The 18,754-nt window shown below is 40.0% G+C and overlaps 2 protein-coding genes across 2 annotated transcripts in view; both read left to right on the top strand.

Moving 5' to 3' along the window:
* The window catches only part of LOC128569331 (myb/SANT-like DNA-binding domain-containing protein 3), a 154,020-nt gene extending 151,787 nt beyond the window's left edge, over positions 1–2,233 (top strand). Inside the window, exon 10 of the mRNA XM_053567510.1 lies at positions 1,102–2,233. Within this exon, the coding sequence (XP_053423485.1) occupies positions 1,102–1,186 (85 nt within the window). The 3' untranslated portion in view covers positions 1,187–2,233. The remainder of the gene's footprint in view (positions 1–1,101) is intronic.
* On the top strand, positions 2,233–13,243 carry CAVIN4 (caveolae associated protein 4). Its single transcript, XM_053567531.1, has 2 exons — positions 2,233–3,147; positions 9,774–13,243. Exons 1-2 carry the CDS (start codon positions 2,740–2,742, stop codon positions 10,431–10,433), a joined length of 1,068 nt encoding a protein of 355 aa, XP_053423506.1. The 5' UTR covers positions 2,233–2,739; the 3' UTR covers positions 10,434–13,243.
* Positions 13,244–18,754: the final 5,511 nt, after the last annotated feature.

Genomic DNA, 18,754 nt, shown 5'->3' with positions numbered 1-18,754 from the left:
GGGACCAGGAGCCCTGCACAGGCCCAGGACTGGCCTGGCTGCCCACAGGCGAAGTGGCCTCAAAAGCTCCTGCTGTGTTGGCACAGGCATGGCCATCTCATCTGCTGCCCCTGATGTGCTAGGGAGGGAAGGGCTCCTGGGAGAGAAAGAAGGGCAGCCTTCACAGAGTAGGCAGCTGTGGATGCATGGTGTGATCTGTATGTTTACCAGGGGAGCGTTAGCCCTCCCCAGATGTGTCTCTCCAAGCCGAGAGCTGGCCGCTTTTTCAAGGGGCATTTTCCTGAAAATCTGGGCCAGAAAAAGTAGATGCACATTATACATAGCAAAACATAATAATATTTTATGTATAGGAAAATTGAGGTTGCACAGCTAGTTATTGGCAGAGCCCAGACTCGGAGTGAACAGAATTAACCCCAGCCCTTCGCTCTACATGTGTGGCACAGCACTTTGTACTTATCAGTATGAGCTATGTCTATGCACAGGCACAGAGCAGCTACACTGCACTGAGATTTTTGCCACTGTGGAAGAAAATGAGAGCAGGGTCAAGGAATATCCCTTACCTTCAGCAGGGCAGGTCCTTATGGGGTTCTGTAGTTTGCCCCGGCGGTGTGGAATTCCTGTGTGTTCCTATCAGAGGTTAATAAGCACGCTGCTTCCTGATTTCTGCCTTCATCTAAGCTATTCTTATCATTTTGGAGGTATCATAATGCTCAGGGAATGTACCTAGGCCAGGGTCATGAGTTTCACATATTATCAGTCACTGTGCTGGGGTGTTGCCAGGCCAGAGGAAGGGCAGGGACCCTGTGAGTGGAGTGTGTGTAGCGTGTGGACACCAGGAATGAATTCTGTGTGTGTCATTAGCTATGCCATTAGCTAATAAGTCTCTGGCTTTCAGCTCCCAGCTCTGTAGGGAAGGTAGCAGGCTGACATTGTGTTTATCTTCACCTTGGCTTACTCCAGATACCATCTCCTTTCGCCTTCATGTAATTGCATGCAGTGCGCGTTATCTGTGAAATGTATTTTACTTTGGAAACACTTTAAATCTTCTGAACAAAATGATTAAAGTAATATTTTTCTTTCTTTCTTTTTTTAATTCAACAGAAAATGCCCCAAAAACAATAGAGGACGTCGACAGAAGCAAAACCTAGGTCATTTTACTTCAGATACGTCATCCCGGATGGTTTAAACTGATGACTTTTATATGTACACTGACCATGTGATGTACATTTATTATGTCTTTTTTTAAAGAATGGAAATATTTATTTCAGAGGCCTTATTTTTGGACATTTTTAGTGTAGTACTGTTGGCTCGTATTTAGAATATTCAGCTACAACAGTTTTGGACTGTTGAGTAGTCTTTGTTTTATGTTTTTAAATATGGAAATTGATTTCACAAATTTGTACCACATGGTAATTCTAAGACTTGTTCTTTACCCATGGAATGTAATATTTTTGCAAAGATGGACCACTTTACAAATGGTTATAAAGTCATACCCACTTCTTCCACAATGACCACAGCAAATGACCAAGCATGAACTAAAGGTAAAGATGTTTACAGATTACTTTTCTTACAAAAAAAAAGAAAAAAGCTAGAAGCCACTGTGTTTAAATAGATATTTAAATGTTTTTGAGATTTAGTAACTGATTTTTTTAGACACTGCCTATCGCATGAACTATAAAGCTGTGTGTTTGTTAGATGTAAAATATTTATAAAATGTATTGATTGGAATTTGATTATTCCTCTCTTTGACAAAACATTCTAATAATTTGAAAATGTATCTGGTAGTAATGATGGAACAAATCACTGAAAAGTAGATTTAGATAGTGTGAAAATAGGCTGTTTAATAAACAGATTGGAATAAAGCCTACTCTTTATCAGTTAAAACTACTTGAATACACATTCATTTTTAAAGAAACTATTGGTTTTAACATAAATAAACAAATTATAACAGTGTTTGTGAATAAAATGCTAAAATAATTGTTAACGATTGGTGCTCTTAAAGCGAGCTTAAAATCTAAGACCTCCATCCAAATTTGTCCTGTAGTAATAGCTGTATTAATAGATTGTTGGTGTTTAAAGATCTGAAGTGTGAGTAGAATGTATTCAACTGTTTAACATGTAGTTTAGATATCCAAAAGTATGCATGTATAGTTTAAAGAATATGTTAAAAATTAAATATTAATTTTAATATTTGGTTTGGAAAAGCATGTTATAATATAATGTTTTCACTATACGGCCTCTGTTTCGGTGTGTTTATTTACTGTATTCTTTGATACTGATATATTAGTACATTTAATTTGTGAAATGAGTAGAAAATGCAGATTTCAGTTCAAAATTCTCCTCTACTTTTACAAATGCTGCTTGAAATTATCTGAAGTTAAAAGTGTCACCTAACATTTGGAGTTTGCATTTTTGGGTTTTTGGCTTCTAGGTTTAATATTAGCAACATGGTGGCTTCAGTAAACTTTTAAAAAAAGTTTTCCTCTTCTACCCACACAATCTTATTTGAGTCCCTTAGTCAGTTAGCAAGCATGTTTGGAACAGTCCCCAGTGCTTTGCAAGGGTTCATGTTGCAGAGCAGTCACGTATGGGTGTTTGTAGTTATAAATACTTGACCATTCTCCAGGGGTGGGGTTGCCAACCCTTTAAACAACCCTGTTGCCTGTTATCAAGCTGACTTTTGCTTGAAGTGCCAGAATTGATTGTGGTTAGGACATCTTTCGCTGAGGAACAAATAAAATGGAACATAATGGGTCTGCTTCAAATGCTGATAAAATCCACCAGAATCGCTTGTCGAGTGTTACGGAAGATGAAGACCAAGATGCTGCTCTCACCATTGTGACTGTGCTGGACAAAGTAGCCTCCATTGTGGACAGCGTACAAGCAAGCCAGAAGAGAATAGAAGAGAGACACAGGGAGATGGAAAATGCCATAAAATCTGTCCAGATCGACCTGTTGAAGCTGTCACAGTCGCACAGTAATACAGGCCACATCATTAACAAGTTGTTTGAGAAGACCCGAAAAGTCAGTGCTCACATTAAAGATGTGAAGGCCCGGGTGGAGAGACAAAAAGTTCACGTTAAAAAAGTTGAAGTCAAGCAAGAGGAAATAATGAAGAAAAACAAATTCCGAGTGGTAATATTCCAGGTATGTTTACATTTATATTCAGCTTGATTATTATAATCTCCTGTTTCTTTCACCTGTCAGCAGGTTGTGTCAGAGGTTACATCTAAATTACCTGTTGTATACGTTAATGTGATGGAGTTCTGTATCAGCAGAAATCTCAGGATAAAGCCATTTCCATGTAAACTAACGTTGCTATGTATCACATCAGTATTTTGAGCTTCTCAGCCATTTCGTGTAATATGAACCGTGGCTCATAGCTTAGGCTATTTCTTGCCTTTGAAACTTAATATTGGTAAGACTCTTTCAGCATATTAGCCTTATTAGCATGATGTCCTCCCGTGGACTTTGAGAATGTTAGAACTGGAAGAGACCTAAGAAGCCTCTAGTTTAAAACACCCCTTTGTTCTTTAAAAGAAGAAACTGAGAACTAGATGCTCCACTATATATACATATATATATATTTTTTTTTTTCTTATCAAGGAGAACCTACAACCCCCTAAACAGTAAAATATAAACTTTTCAGGATGTGATTTTACATCTAAGTCACAATTTTTACATTTAAGTCACAATAAGAAAAAGTTACTGTCTTTTTCTTAATGATCCATCAATTATTACTATTTTTCTTATTGTTATAGCAATACAAATATAGGAGTCACATGAATAGCTCCTTATGTGTGTATAAAGTCCTTTTACTTAACTGATTTAATATAATAATTTTTCATGCGGCATGTGTATTCAGCTAAGTTCCCATGTTACTCTGCCCTTGACACTTACATTTTAGGAAATAGGACCATATCTATGGTAAGTGCATAATATCTATAATATGTTTTTAAAACAATTACAAATCAAAGGAAAGGTTGAACACTCCTTGCAGTTGAAAAATGGGAAACTGGAGGCCAGGTGCAGTGACTCATGCCTCTAATCCTAGCACTCTGGGAGGCCAAGGTGGGTGGATTGCCTAGGCTCACAGGTTTAAGACCAGCCTGAGCAAGAGTGAGACCCCGTCTCTAAAAATAGCTGGGCATTGTGGCAGGTGCCTATAGTCCCAGCTATTCGGGAGGCTGAGACAAAAGAATTGCTTGAGTCCAAGGTTTGAGGTTTCTGTGAGCTGTGATGCCAGGGCACTCTACTGAGGGCAACATAGTGAGACTCTGTCTCAAAAATAAAGAAAGCAAATGGGAAACTATCATTATCAGGTAGTTTTACAAAAGACAAATAAGAACAGAATTGCACTTCTGCCTTTTTAAATATGTGTATTGGTAGTTACTAAAATGTATATCCAGAGTTTACGGATTGGAAAAAATAAGCGTTTTCATATTCTGCTGGTAGAAGGATTGATTGTTTTGATAGTATATGAAAAACTTAAAAAATTTACAAACTTTTTGGCCCCATAATTTCATGTCAAAGAATTTGTTCTAACCATAAAATCAGGAAATGTGCAGCGATGTTAATTGGTGCACATATAAAGTGTTATCACAACTGTATTTTTAAAATTGATGCCTTTGTGGGCGGTGCCTGTGGCTCAGTCGGTAGGGCGCCGGCCCCATATACCGAGGGTGATGGGTTCAAGCCCGGCCCCGGCCAAACTGCAACCAAAAAATAGCTGGGCGTTGTGGCGGGCGCCTGTAGTCCCAGCTACTCGGGAGGCTGAGGCAAGAGAATCACCTAAGCCCAGGAGTTGGAGGTTGCTGTGAGCTGTGTGAGGCCACGGCACTCTACCGAGGGCCATAAAGTGAGACTCTGTCTCTACAAAAAAAAAAAAAAAAAAAAAAAATTGATGCCTTTGTACATAGGGAAAAAAATGCTAGAAAGAATAAGAACAAAATGAGATAGCAACACAGCTGGATTATGTAGGATATGCATGGTAATTGTGAAATAGTAGGGATATGGCCTGTCACTCCCCACAGCATTCTTTACACATTAGGCAATTTTCGATAGCCTTTTGTTGATTGATAAAGTTGCACTGTGATGGTAGAATGGTATTCTGGATCTGTTTTTTTAAGAGCTGGTAGCTTATTTAGCAAAAGAATAAGGAGGAGAGAGAAGAATTGCTTATTTCGAAGAGAGCAGGTAGGTAGACTATATCTTTTGAAGTCCTTTATCATTTCCCTTTCTCTAAGAGTCCCTGGAATCCCTTCCCTAGGCTTACAAATTTGAAAAAAACAGTCACTTTACCTTCAAAGGCCAGTTCTGGTGTTTCTGTATGTAGTGAGGATCTGGAATTGGTATTGGGGAGTGTAGTATCCATTTTTTGATTCACCTTCTAAGAGCATTAGCAGTAGGGGGTGTACTGGTATCTCACCCTCCACTTGCATGGGGCATAGCCAGGAAACATACTTGGCATTCAGTACTTCTAAGTATCTTCGTGCAAAGCAGTGGACTAAGTGCCAATGAAGATTTGCCAAAGGCTAGAGCAAAGAAGTTTTTGAAAAGTTCTCATTGACTGTTCATTGACATAATTTTTTACTTTACCTAACAATTGTAATCAGTGTAACTGGCTTATTGTACCCTCATGAATCCCCAACAATAAAAAAACAAAAAACAAAAAAACAAACAAACAAATAAACAAACAAAAAATAAACAAATGGAAAATAAAAAAAAAAAAAAGAACTAAGCTATTTTCTTATTTCCCTGTTCAGTCCCTATAACTTACTGCTAATTATTTCCTTTCTTTGAGCTCCGTTAATTATTTAAAGCATCTGAGGGATGCTAGTTTATATCAGATCTTTTTCTTATAAGAAATAATGTCAAGAAGATTCTGTGAAATTAAGTTGGTCAGAGTAAGCAGCAGTTTGTCAAAAAGCAGTTGCTTTTCTGCAAGAATGGGAGAGCTCCTGGAGCAAAGATAAATGAACTTGGAAATCTGATTCAGAAATTCAATAGATGTTAGAATGCTGTATATAATATCCACATGGTTATTCTTGGCAGTTAAAATTAGTTGTAATTAATTCTCATAGTTAATACACATATTAACTATATTGAGACTGCCCCTTCTACTAAAACTAACAACAGCTACTGAGCATTCAGCTGTAGTAAAACTGATCTTTTGTTTATACAATTATGGATTCTCTTTGAACATCCTTTCACCTTGATGATCTCTCTTATCACACAAGCCAGGAGTGTTACAATATCTTCTGATAATTTTAGTTATTAATCACATGCTGTGGTTAAAAATAAGATATTTGGCCATTCTCTAAATGATAAGCCCTAGATTTTTATATATTTAAAATTCCCCTAGCTTTATTACTTTGATATTCATTCATGTCCGTAGTATTTATTCTGTTGCAAAAAAATTTTTTTAATCTGGACTTGCCCATTAAAAGATATAACTGTGTGTGGAAATAAATTATAATTCAACCTTACCATCTTCAATTATTATTGCAGGCTATTCACCACTAACCCATGATATCTGTGACTCATCCGAGTTGCAACCAATAGATCCACATAATAAGTAATACTTTGGGGCTCTACCTCTGTTTCTGTTTTTTTTTTTTTTTTTAAGTAGAGACAGAGTCTCACTTTATGGCCATGGCATCACACAGCTCACAGCAACCTCCAACTCCTGGGCTTAAGCGATTCTCTTGCCTCAGCCTCCCAAGTAGCTGGGACTACAGGCGCCCGCCACAACGCCCAGCTATTTTTTGGTTGCAGTTCAGCTGGGGCCGGGTTTGAACCCACCACCCTCGGTATATGGGGCTGGCGCCCTACTGACTGAGCCACAGGTGCCGCCCTGTTTTGTTTTGTTTTAAAGCCTGATTTTTATTTGTTGTGTAGTCAGAGAAGGGTGGGTGATTTCTTGAGTCATGCTATATCATTTCTTCACAGCAAGATTGTGAGAGTTTTTTCTTCCTACCAACAGTAATTACTCTTTTTTGGCTCTTTCCTTTTCTAATTATACCTTCTCGGGCCATACCAGCCCACACTGTGTTGCTGAAGCTACTCCCTGCAGCAGGTGTCAGGAAAGGAGAGGAATAATTTCACTGCTTCTGACTGATTCATCAGAGAGTTATGAGACGCCCACCCCTGCCTTTTTTAGCTCCTAGACACTCTAATCCTGTAGCCAAAGAATTTAATTTTAAATAAGTATCCAAAGAAATACGGTGCCAGGAATACCTTCTTGACTATCGGACTGATTTTGAAATATGCATAAATATGTTTCTTACGTATTTATTATGTTTTTTGATTAGGTAGATTTAATCTGGATCTCACATAGAAGACACAGTTTCTTTTAGAAATTTTAACTTAGTTGAGTTAAAAATCTCATGATTTTTCAAATTTTTTTACCTCATTTAGAAATAATCCCTAAGTAGTTGGTTGGATTTCTTTAGCGCTGTGGTCTGGGCTGGCTCTCAAAATCTGTAGGTTCTGTCATATTCCCAAATCCAGGTCTCATCCTTATTCTTTTGATACATTTGACACAATTGGTCCCTTCTCTCTTCTTGAAACTTCTTTCCCCTTGGTGTCTGGGCGTGCTGTTCCCTTTTGGATTTCTTCTTGCCTCACTCACTACCTGGTATTTCTCCTTTTTTGGTTTTTCTCAGCTCTTCCTTCTTACCTACATGTCCAAAATCCATGATCTATATTCCAGAAATTTCTAAGAATAATTTTTTTTCATAACTGATTTGACAGCAAGACCCTAGTTTAACCTGAACTCATTCAGTGGGAAAACCTGACTTGAAGGAACATGAGGCTATTTATAGTCTTTAAATCCCCACCTTAGTGTGAATATTTATATTTTTTGCCAGAGAAATGTTTCTTTGGAGAGCTCACTGGGAATGTTATATAATAGCTTTCCAACATCTAAAAAATTCTGAATTCAGAAAACACTTGGCCCCCCAACTAGCTTTGAATAAAACAGTGTAGGGCCGTGTCCCCTGTCTCTTTCATCTAGTCTCATGACCTTTGATTCCATCTTCACATCAGTGATCTGCTCAGCTGCCTACTGGCATGTCTGCTCTCCTGCCCAGTGGGCCTCTCAGAGACGACATGTGCAGATTCTATCTTTTCCCTCCAGTCTCGGTTTCCTGCATCTCCTCATTACCGTTAATGGCAGGTCTGTCCTTTGTTCAGGCCATGCATGTGAGGATCATCCTTGACATTCTAACACTCCACCCCCAAGTCTAGCAGCAAATCCTGTTGGCTCCTGCCTTTAGAGCACATCCGGAATCAGACCACTTCTTACCACCACTTTTGCCAACACCCGTATCCAGCTCTCACCTGCCTCATCTCAGGGCTGACCACCTGTTCTCTGTGTCTAGACTTGCCCCGATAGTCTGTTTCAACAGAGTGATCCTTTTACAGAATGGGTTAGATCATGGCACCTTGGTCCTCAAAAACTTTTTACAAACTTCCTATCATCCTCAGAATTAGATACAGACCCTGCCTGATCTGGCCCACCTGCTACCTCTCCTACCTGCTCTCTGTCACCTCACACCCCTTGGTCACTGCTCTGGCCACATGGTGCCCCTTGCTCTTCTCTCTTCTTCTCAGATACATGCACAACTCTCAGGTCTCAGCCCAGGTGTCACCATATTGGTGAGGCCTTTCTGACCTCACTGTTTATCCTCCATCCTTGCTTTCTTTTTCGCCTTAGCACCTGTCACCATCCAACGTACTATCTATTTTACTTGTTTGTCTCATTCAAAGAGTATAAACTCTTTTATCTTCACAGAAGTTTCTCAGTTCCTAGAACATAGACTCTTGGGTGGTGGTACTTAGTAACTATTTGTTGAATGAAGCTGTGAGTCTCTTGTTTGATCTAAGAAGGATTATTATTGAGTATACCTACTATGTACAAGGCCCTTTGATAGATACTAGGCACAAAAACATAAATAAGATGCATTATCATTATCTCTGCTTTCAAGGGATCTGTCACCTAGTGAAGGCCTAAGAGATATATGTATCTACTAGATATATTAGAACTCTACTTATATATATATATATATATATAATTCATTTCAGCTGTGATAAATGTTGTAAATAGATGTAGGTATGTGCCCTGTGCCTTGCAAATATTTCTCAGGAAATACTTGGGTAATGTTTTGGAGGTTAAAGGGTCATGAGTTCAGGCCTGACAAGGACCAAAATCAAGACACTGGGAATGAGGAGGGAGGAGGGAATAGACAAGTTATTAGGTGGTGTTATAACCGGCTTGGTGAACAGTTGTATAAAAGGGAGGGGAAATATATATGGGATGATGACTGGGGCTTCTATCTTATGTGGCACCTGGATGGGTATTACTGCTGAGAGGTACAGGGAAAGAAGTTGAAGTGGAGAGGATGGTGGATGGGTCTTGATTTTTGAACTTGCTGAGCTTGAGACTCCTGTGTTACCCGAGGTAGAGAATTCTGCCCATCATTTAGATGTGGTAAGAGAGGGGGAAAGGTGAAGATAAGATACTTGTGAGTTTGCTTCTGAGTGGATCCAAAGGCATAGGAGTGGGTAACTTTGCTCAGGGTGAGCTTGGGAGATGAAGAAGAGAAAAAGATTCAAAGAGAGAGAGAAACCCTGATAGATGCCAACATTTAAGGAGCAAGCAGAAAATAAATCACCCACAAAGGAGATTTACAAGGCATGGCCAGGAGATAAAAGAGCTGATCTCTAATGCAAAGGTGGCACTAACATGCTTATGTATTTTTCTCCCTCAGGAGAAGTTTCGGTGTCCAACATCCTTGTCTATTAAAGAGAGAAGTCTAACTGAGAACCAGGAGGAGGAGGACGATGCCTTTGACTCCCCGATAGATCTCTCTTCCGATGAAGAATATTATGTTGAAGAAAGCAGATCTGCCAGGTTTAGAAAGTCCGGCAAGGAGCGCATTGATAATATCAGAAAGGCATTTTCTAAGGAAAACGTGCAGAAGACACGCCAGAATTTTGATCAGAAAGTGAACAGAATTAGAACTAGAATAGTGACCCCGGAGAGAAGGGAGAGGCTGAGGCAGTCAGGAGAGAGGCTGAGGCAGTCGGGGGAACGACTCAAGAAATCGATTTCGAATGCAGCTCCTTCCAAGGAAGCCTTTAAGATGCGTAGCCTTAGGAAAGCTAAGGACCAAAATGTTGCTGAAGGTCAGGAGGGTGGCAGGGAGATGGGGGTGGGCTTCATTGCCAGGAGTGGGTCTCTGGGTCCCATTGGTGAGCATTACTCCGATGAACTCAGCGAACCCGAACACGAGGCTGCCGGGGTGGGGTACCCTCACCGAGAAGGAGGGCAGACCTCCACCCCTGAGCCTTTGAAAGTCACTTTTAAACCTCAGGTGAAAGTAGAGGATGACGAATCTCTCTTGTTAGATTTAAAGCAGTCATCATAAGGAGGAATTAAGTATGTCATAAGTATAAATCTCCTCCCTCATGCAGTTTAAGTTTGAATAGCCTAGTCATTTACATTTCTGTGCCATATGGGGAAAGAGAAATGGTATGGCTGTTTCATTTCTTACATTTAAAATCTCAAAGATAATATAAATATTATATACATTTCCTTGCAACTTCCTGGGGAATTCTTTTTTTTTTCCCTCCCTGAGCATATGTGATTCTAGCAGCTTTTTCTGTTACATCACTCTTTCTCAAGGCAGCTGTGGAGTTTTAAGTTTTTTTCTCTTGCCCATCAGCGATGTAGTTTCTCCTAGGTCAACCGATTAGGTGTTTGGCCATCAGGAACAAATAAAAGGCAAATCTGTGGCCACAATTTACAAGTGAACTCCAAATATTGGTTTGGATCAATGCTGTGGCCAACCTCAAGGGGGAATAACGAATGTGTGAACTAGATCATCCAGATGTTCAAATCAACAGATGTGTTAGTAAGTTAGCTGTCAGACCCCTTTTATGATGCTTTTGCATAAAACTGAAGTTCTGGACTTGAGCATTATTTGGCTTTCGCTTCGCTTACAGTGAGACACTGGGCAAGTCATTTGCTTATTCTCATCGATAAAATGCAGAGACTTGTCCAGCCCATCCCAGAGAACTGTTGTGAAGATCAGAGGAAACATTTTACATTCTGGGGAAGAAAGAAGCACACCCAGAGAAAACAGGGCTCAGTAGTGCCTCAACACCGGTACTAAACTATGACACCATCCGAAAAATCTCTGAGCACTGATCACTGAGGTCCTAGGTTGGACAGAGCCTGAAGTTTGTCTTCAGAGCATTTTCACAGAATCAGCAGTGAAAAACAAATGTTTTGGAGTTACTTTTTCATCAAGGACTAAAACCAAACCTTGGGTTTTAATTGGCTCTTAAGATGTTCCCTGGCAAATCTTTTCTAATTTCCTTTTGATTTAGATCCCTGGTGGCCCATAGCCACATTTGAACAGCATGAAGGGAAAACTGTGCCTGTGTTGTCAGGTGGCCTTTCTACAGCCAGCCTTGGTGCAGTGCATTTGGAAATGACCTCAAATGTTTCTTTTTTCCATAGTGAACCCTTCAGGGTGCAATTATCCAAAACAATGTTCATAGGAGTCCATCACAGCTGCTGTGGGAGGAAGACAGATTTCCACTTATCTGTTAGCTTTACATCTGTCCAGTCAGGAAGTAGATGTTGCTAAAGAAAGGGAGAAATGGTCATATTGGTTTGCTGATTGTAATGTATTTAAATCTTCTAGTTTTGGACTAGGGAAGAAATGATGGAATTGTTGAATTTGAAGAGTGTGAACAACAATCAGCTGCCCCACTTCTTTCTCATTTTCAGATCAGTTTCGGATAATCAATCATGTAGTATTTAAAAATAATAAGCGTACACATACACACGCAGGCCCACACAAATCAGCTTTCAAATGTTGGACTGAATTACCCAGATGTGAGTTTGGGAGTTTAATTCAGCATCATTTCCTCTTCACCCAGCACGAACACATAAAATTGCAAACTATTCATCTCGTTATCTTATATTGAAAATTAGGATGTGTACAACATTGAATCACACTTTACAAAGAACTTTTTTTAGTATGAGCTTGGATGCCAAAATCACATAGATGTGAGTATAAAAAGACAATATTACAAAATTTGATGTCAGTGTCCTATTTGTAAATATTTTTACTAATAATGAATGCAAACCATGACTATAAAGAAGTTACAAACTTTTTCTTTTTTCTAGCCTTATGTAGAATAAATAATAATTAGGCTAAAGTAGAAACATTACTGTCAAGGAGTTTTTGTAAAGTCAGTTTGTTACTGACCCTTTTATATAATCAGCCTTGACATTTTATGGAAACTTTCCTATAAAAATATATTTGCATTTGATGAGCAAGAAGTAATAACCTGATCCGTTTTTAACCTGGTTGACTTTGTGCAACCCCACAGACACTAAACTTAATTTCCTGTCCCTGGAGGTTTAGGTACTGCTGCTTTCTTGGTACTAGTAGGACTTTCCCTCCATGTGCCTTCTGTCTCTTGGCAGTTCTTCCCATATTTAGGACATTCCTAAGTATCACATTCATAATTTCTAATCTTTTCACCCTATTTTCTCTTTCCCCCCCTTTTCCTTTCCCCATTTCTCCCCTCCATGCCTGCTACTATGCTAGCTAGTTTTTCTACCTTTAGTAGAGATGGGGTTTTGCTCTTGCTCAGGTTGGTCTTGAACTCCTGAGCTCAAGAGATCCACCTGCCTTGGCCTCCCAGTGTGCTGGGATTACAGGTGTGAGCCACCATGCCTGGCCCTGTTTTCTTGATGCAATGGGTTGCAAATATATGGGTTCACATATCCTGTTTAGTAAAGGGTATTTTAGTCAATTTCCTTCTTTTTGACGTTTTAGACAACACAGAACAGATTATTTTACTCCTCTGTGTTTTAGAAATTTTGCGTATCAGATTTTAAACAATTTATTCAAATGAAACCATTAGCAGGATGTATCCCCTTTCTTCTGCTGTAACGCAGGACAGACAGTGCAACATTTACAGACCCACCCTCAGGATTTTCTACAGAACAGACAGAGAAGTGCAAGTCTGTCTCCTGCATGTGGTGCTTTCCTCTGTGAGTGGGTGATGCCCGATTCTGGCTTATGGGTTAGAGAAACAGGGCAAACGTGAAACAACAATAAAGGGCGTGAAAATTCAGCTTGTGCACTGTGTACTTGGGGTGTGTGTTTGAATTCCCTGAATAACTTTTCATAAAATAAAAATATAAACCATTTGATTTCATTCTTCACCATCTATGCTTGTTAAGGGGTTTGTGTGATTGTGTTAGCTAAAACGCATGGATCATATTGTGTAAAATATTCTGCAGAACGATTCATTGTTAACTGTGCAGTTCCATTACGTGAAATTACTAACCCTTATTTTCTTATTTTTTTCTACGTTTTCTTTTATTGAACCTTGCTAAGAAAATTATGGATCATTTCCCAAATAAGGGAAATGACCATTATGGTCTCATCTTCAATTTTGTTTAAATTTGGGACATGCTAGTCACTGGTCTGTAGTGAATGAAAAATGAAGAAGCCTCACTGCTAAATTTTGTATGTCATTCTTGTGACTACCGCTGAGTTATGTCATAGCTGAGATTTATAGTTGTCCCTTTTGGGTCAGAATCCATCAGTGTATTTCATAAATAGTGGTAGGAGAGTTAGGATAACTACCACTTCACTGTGAGTCTCCTGGGACATCCAGGGATCCTGAGGGGTTAGAGTGTAGTGGGGGAATATTCTCGTGCTTTAAATTTACTTTGGACATCTTCCTAAAATCACCGGTGTTTGCAAAGGGCCTTCCCCAGACTTCCCTGGCACTCGATGTCTTCATGTTTGGAGTTCATGCTGTATTCCTGCTTGGAGTTCCACTGTTCTCTTTCCTTCTGGGAGATGACTCTCTCACTGAGACAGGAAATATCAACCACCCTGATTCTCAGACAGTGTTCTGCGGCGCCTGTGGCTCAAGGAGTAGGGCGCCGGTCCCATATGTCGGAGGTGGCGGGTTCAAACCTAGCCCCGGCCAAAAAACAGACAGTGTTCTGCTGATGCTCCTCTCGTCCATCCTCTGACATCTTGGTTACTATTCCCTCGGTGGATCCTGAGGAATAAGAAGGGATCTGTGGCCACACTTTAGAAGCTCCCACACTGGAGGTCTAGCCGTCCCAGCTCTCACCTATGCTCAAAGAAGAACCTGCTTTGAATTATCTTTTCCTGGCTCTGGCCAGCGCCTGGCCTCTCCACCAGGATGCCAGAGTCCCTAGCAAGGGAGGGACTTGGAGGTGTAAGGCCATGGTGAGAGCTTCTCTGCCATCTATATCTTTGCCCAAGGCCAGCTTTCTCCTTGTTGGTCTTGTGGTCCAAAGGAAAATAACTCTGAGAATGGATTGTCATTTTCTAATATCATTTATTGTTTGGCATGTAGTCATTTCAGCCAATGCTGTGCTTTATTGTAGCTGACACCACAACAAAAGTTGTAATCACCTGCTACACTGGTCAAGGCCAATCGCCCAGGTTCACATAGCTACTCAAAATTGGCTGCCATGGTGGCAGCAAGAGGCTCAAGCTCATTGTGGATTTAAATTTAATTCCTCAGTTTCCTGTCACATTAGATCTTGGTTATGGTATTAAAAGTGTATTAGGAGTTTGATGCAACTCATTTGCCTTCCCCTCCAAAGTTCTGACTGGTGGAGAGTTCATATAAGAACTGCCAGAAAAATGAGGAACAAATTGTCATCTTTGTTACTGGCTGGATGAAATTCCTTGAATGTCAGGCATCTGATAATTCTATGGTGGATGTGAGTTAGACTCAAGAAAGCAGGTGGACCTTCCTGTCTCCCTGGGGCCTTCATGCTCTGGTGTGACAGTAAGCTACACAAGGTTTGTGGAGCAGAAGCAGAGGCCATTTAATCAGCTGGGAGTGAAGCCCACTGGCCTGCTCACATGGTCAGCCAGGGAGAACAGTGGCAACGGAGGGCTTCCCTTCTGTGGTAACCCCCAGCTCAAGTGAGAACCTAACCACACCGGAACATGGGGTCCAGTTTGAAGCCACAGCCTGGTTTGTGCTTCTGAGGCCTGATGTGCAGAGTTAAACGGAGCCTACTATGACTTAGCACTCCTAGTCCCCAAATCCAAAATGCTCCCAAATCCGAAATTTTTTGAGCTTGACAGGACACTCAGAGGAAATGCTTATAGAGCTTTTTGGGTTTTAGATTTCTGGATTAGGGATGCTCAAGTAGCATAATGCAGATATTTTTAAAGATGAAAAATCCAAAATCTGAAACACTTCTGCCAAACACTTGACCTGAAGCATTTTACATAAGGAATACTCAACCTGAACTACTTCTGAAGCTTGTTTTGGACACAAGGATGCCTTCTGTGGGTACCAAGTGAGAACCGAGTAGAGGGTGGGAAAGTTGTATATTTGTCACAGCCCAGAGAAGAGGGCCGTGTAAACATACTGGTTAAGGGGTAGGTAAGTGAAATTGTGGGTTTGTACAATACAACTCAAGGCAGCTTGACTTTGAAGGAAGAAGTAGATAAAAATCTTTAGTTGCCTAATCTTCTAAATTAGGCTGTTCATCTGAAAAAATTGTTCTTGGGCTCTCATTTCAAATGTTATATTCTGATCAGTCTATGACTGTTACTACGTTCTAAAGGACAAAAATTCTCTATTCTCAAACACCTGAGTTCCAGCTTTCTGATGTAGTTCACTTTAAGATCAAACGAACACTACATACCGTTCTGAGCTGAAATTTACAACTACAATGAACATCTCAGTCTGCAGAGTTTAGCTCCGTTTCTTACCGTGAGTCGCCCACAGCCTTATAGTAAAGGCAGGTTGTCCTAATGATCTCATGGTTCAATATTCCTAATTTACCAGGGTCTAATTCCCAACGAACTGTGGTTATGTAAATATGTTGTTTTGGGATAATTTGAATGCTGTGGAAGTGAGGGTATCACTCTAATTGTATTAGCTCCTTCAAGTGGCTGCATTTATTTGGACTCTTAGGAAGAAGAAATAAACAGAATTATTCATGGGATGTGCTTGGTTCTAGTTCAAAGCAATTGAAAAGATTTCAGAAGGAAACATTCATATGCTGTCAACTGTCAAGAAATAGGATTATATTTTCTTTATAGAAGAGAAAATAGCTTAATAAATCATAGGTTGTAGATTTGTGAGGAAAATGCACCCAAAATATCCTCTACTGGAAACTCATGCATCTTTCGCACATAAAAAGAAATCACTAGCATTTCCGGCAAACTTTTGTTGGAGAGTAAAATCACTTAAGATTTGCCAGTTATTTTCCCGTATTAAAAAACCTCTCATCTTCCTGTAATAATCTGTTTAAGCATCTGCTCTCCCATTTTCTGTTCAGGATGATAGCTGTGAAGTAGGGGTTGGGGAACGACTGGAAAAAGGTAGGCTAGGGGCTGGGAAAAGGCCCAAAATTGGTTAGGATCCAAAGGAACCCGTGATTTACTCTTGTAGATTGCTGGAAACCAAGCCATATGCATATGGTAGATTATTTTTCCTGAATTTCTGTGAAAACTTTGTACCGAAAGGACTGATTATTACATTGTTTCAGGGGCATGAGGTGTAGGAATGGGGGAGAATGGACATGGAAATCATGAAAATTATGAGTCTTCTGGGCAAAAAACCCAACTCTCAACTTGGAATTAAAGCTCAAAGTCTGGAACACTCTAAATAGAGCAAGCTGAGGAATATAGAGAAATGTAAAGGTGGTCTCTGTTGTCACTGAGGACAAAACAAAAGAAAGTGAGTTTTAAGTGCAGGAGAAGAGAATTGAGTTATACTGAAAGAAGGGCTCCTGTTCTCTGGAAACATCTCCCTCCATGGAGGTTTTAAGAACTGAAATTGTTCCACAGTTTTTCACAATGGGAGCCATGACCTTTGTCTTCATATCTTTGTTTTGTAGCCTTTTGAAAAATAATTTTTTTTTTAAATTTTAGAGTATTTCTTTGTTGCTTAGGCTAGAGTATAGTAGTGTGATTATAGATCATAGCTCACTGCAACCCTGAACTCCTGGGCTCAAGTGATCCTCCTGCCTCAGCCTCCCAAGTGGCTGGGACTATAGGCCTGCACGACTATGCCTGGCTAATTTTTTTTCAAGAGATGAGGTCTTGTATGTTGAACAGGCTGGTTTTAAGCCTTGGCCTCCTACAGTTCTGGGGCTATAGACATGAGCCATTGTGCCTGGCCTTGTATATTGTGCATGCAAGCCCAGAGATTTTATAAGTACAAGAGACTCAGTATGTTTCTCATCAACAAGATAATGTCCCTTGTGCCTTCATAGTTCGGTGCCTTCCTTATGTTAGATATTTAATAAACATTCACTGAATGAAAACAAATGACTATTTAAACTATGGTCTTTTCTGAATATCTTTGAGTGAAGATCATTTATTTGATGATATTGATTGAACATCTCTTACAAGCCTGGCCCTGTTCTAGGCTCTGGGAGGAAAGCAGGGAGCAAGACAAGGTCCCTGCTTTCAGGGAGCTAATATCCAGAAAAAGAAAACAGCAAGTTAGTAATTACAATAGTAAGTGTTATGAAGAAAATACTCAGGTAAGGAAGTCAAGCTTTATGGATGGTGGTAAAGTGGGGCTATTTTAGAAAGGGCATCTGGGAAGGCCTCTGATCTGGTGGCTATACTGTCCTGAATCTAATAAGAGAGTCAACCATACAGGTATTTCTGGGAAGATTTCAGGTGTGCTCAGGAGTCAGAGTGGCTGAAGTGGGTGAGGGTGGAAGAGTGGGAGGAGTAGGGTATCACAGGCTGTGGTAATATTTGATTTTTACTTGGAGAAGGGACCCATTGGAGCCTGTTGACATCATCTAATTTATTGTATTTACATGTGTTGAAAAACCAAACTACTTCTCATGCAATACAGTTCCTGTCTTGGTTTATACTGAAAGGGAAATCTTCCAAATTTTTTTTAATATATTATTTCAGATTAATATGAGGGAACAATTGTTACATTGTTTTCATTTCTAAGATAAAGTTCAAGTTGTAGATGGGCCCTTCACCCATGGGGCATGTTGAACACCCTCGCATTGTGCACATTAGCAAAACATGTTTTTTATTAAAAAAAATTTTTTTTGTTATTTTTTTCATAGCCCTCGGTTTCATTCTCAAACTCAAAATGTTTTTATTCCATACACACTCCCGAGGCCCCATAACAGCTCATGGCTGACATCTAGTGGATATTTTCATAATTTTTCTGCGCGGGCTGTGTAGAACCTATTGGCTCTTGATTCGGAATGGAGGGCAAGCTTTAACACAGTAAATTAAAAACAGGATGACAGAAGTATCATAGTTTTATTAGAAGATTACAATGTATTTGACACCTTGCTTTTTGGCTCATATTCAGGTAAATTTGCAGTTGTACAGCATATATTTGTTAGGACTGGTGGGCTCCGCTAGCAGATTAGGATGTCAGTATCACGGGCTGGTAAGGAGGAGAGTTAAGTATCAGGTGGGATAAATCTGGAGAAAGTGTCCTGATTCCAGGAGTTGCCCTCAGAATGTGGTTTGTTGTCTAAGGCTGTGTGTACTCCAAACCTGGACTCGCGTTAGGTTAGCATGAACTTACAAAGGAAATCTGATGAGTAGGGCATGGTGGAAGGAAGTTCAAGGTAGTGTGGGAATACCGAGTGACATGGGATTGGCTATTGCCCAAAGCTTAGGTGGGGTAGTCATCAAGAGCTTTAGTTTTATAA

Source organism: Nycticebus coucang, chromosome 2, assembly GCF_027406575.1.
Source record: "Nycticebus coucang isolate mNycCou1 chromosome 2, mNycCou1.pri, whole genome shotgun sequence".
In the NCBI taxonomy this organism is placed as follows: domain Eukaryota; kingdom Metazoa; phylum Chordata; class Mammalia; order Primates; family Lorisidae; genus Nycticebus; species Nycticebus coucang.
Note: the sequence above shows the minus strand (reverse complement) of the source record. Positions and strands in the feature narration are given on the sequence as shown.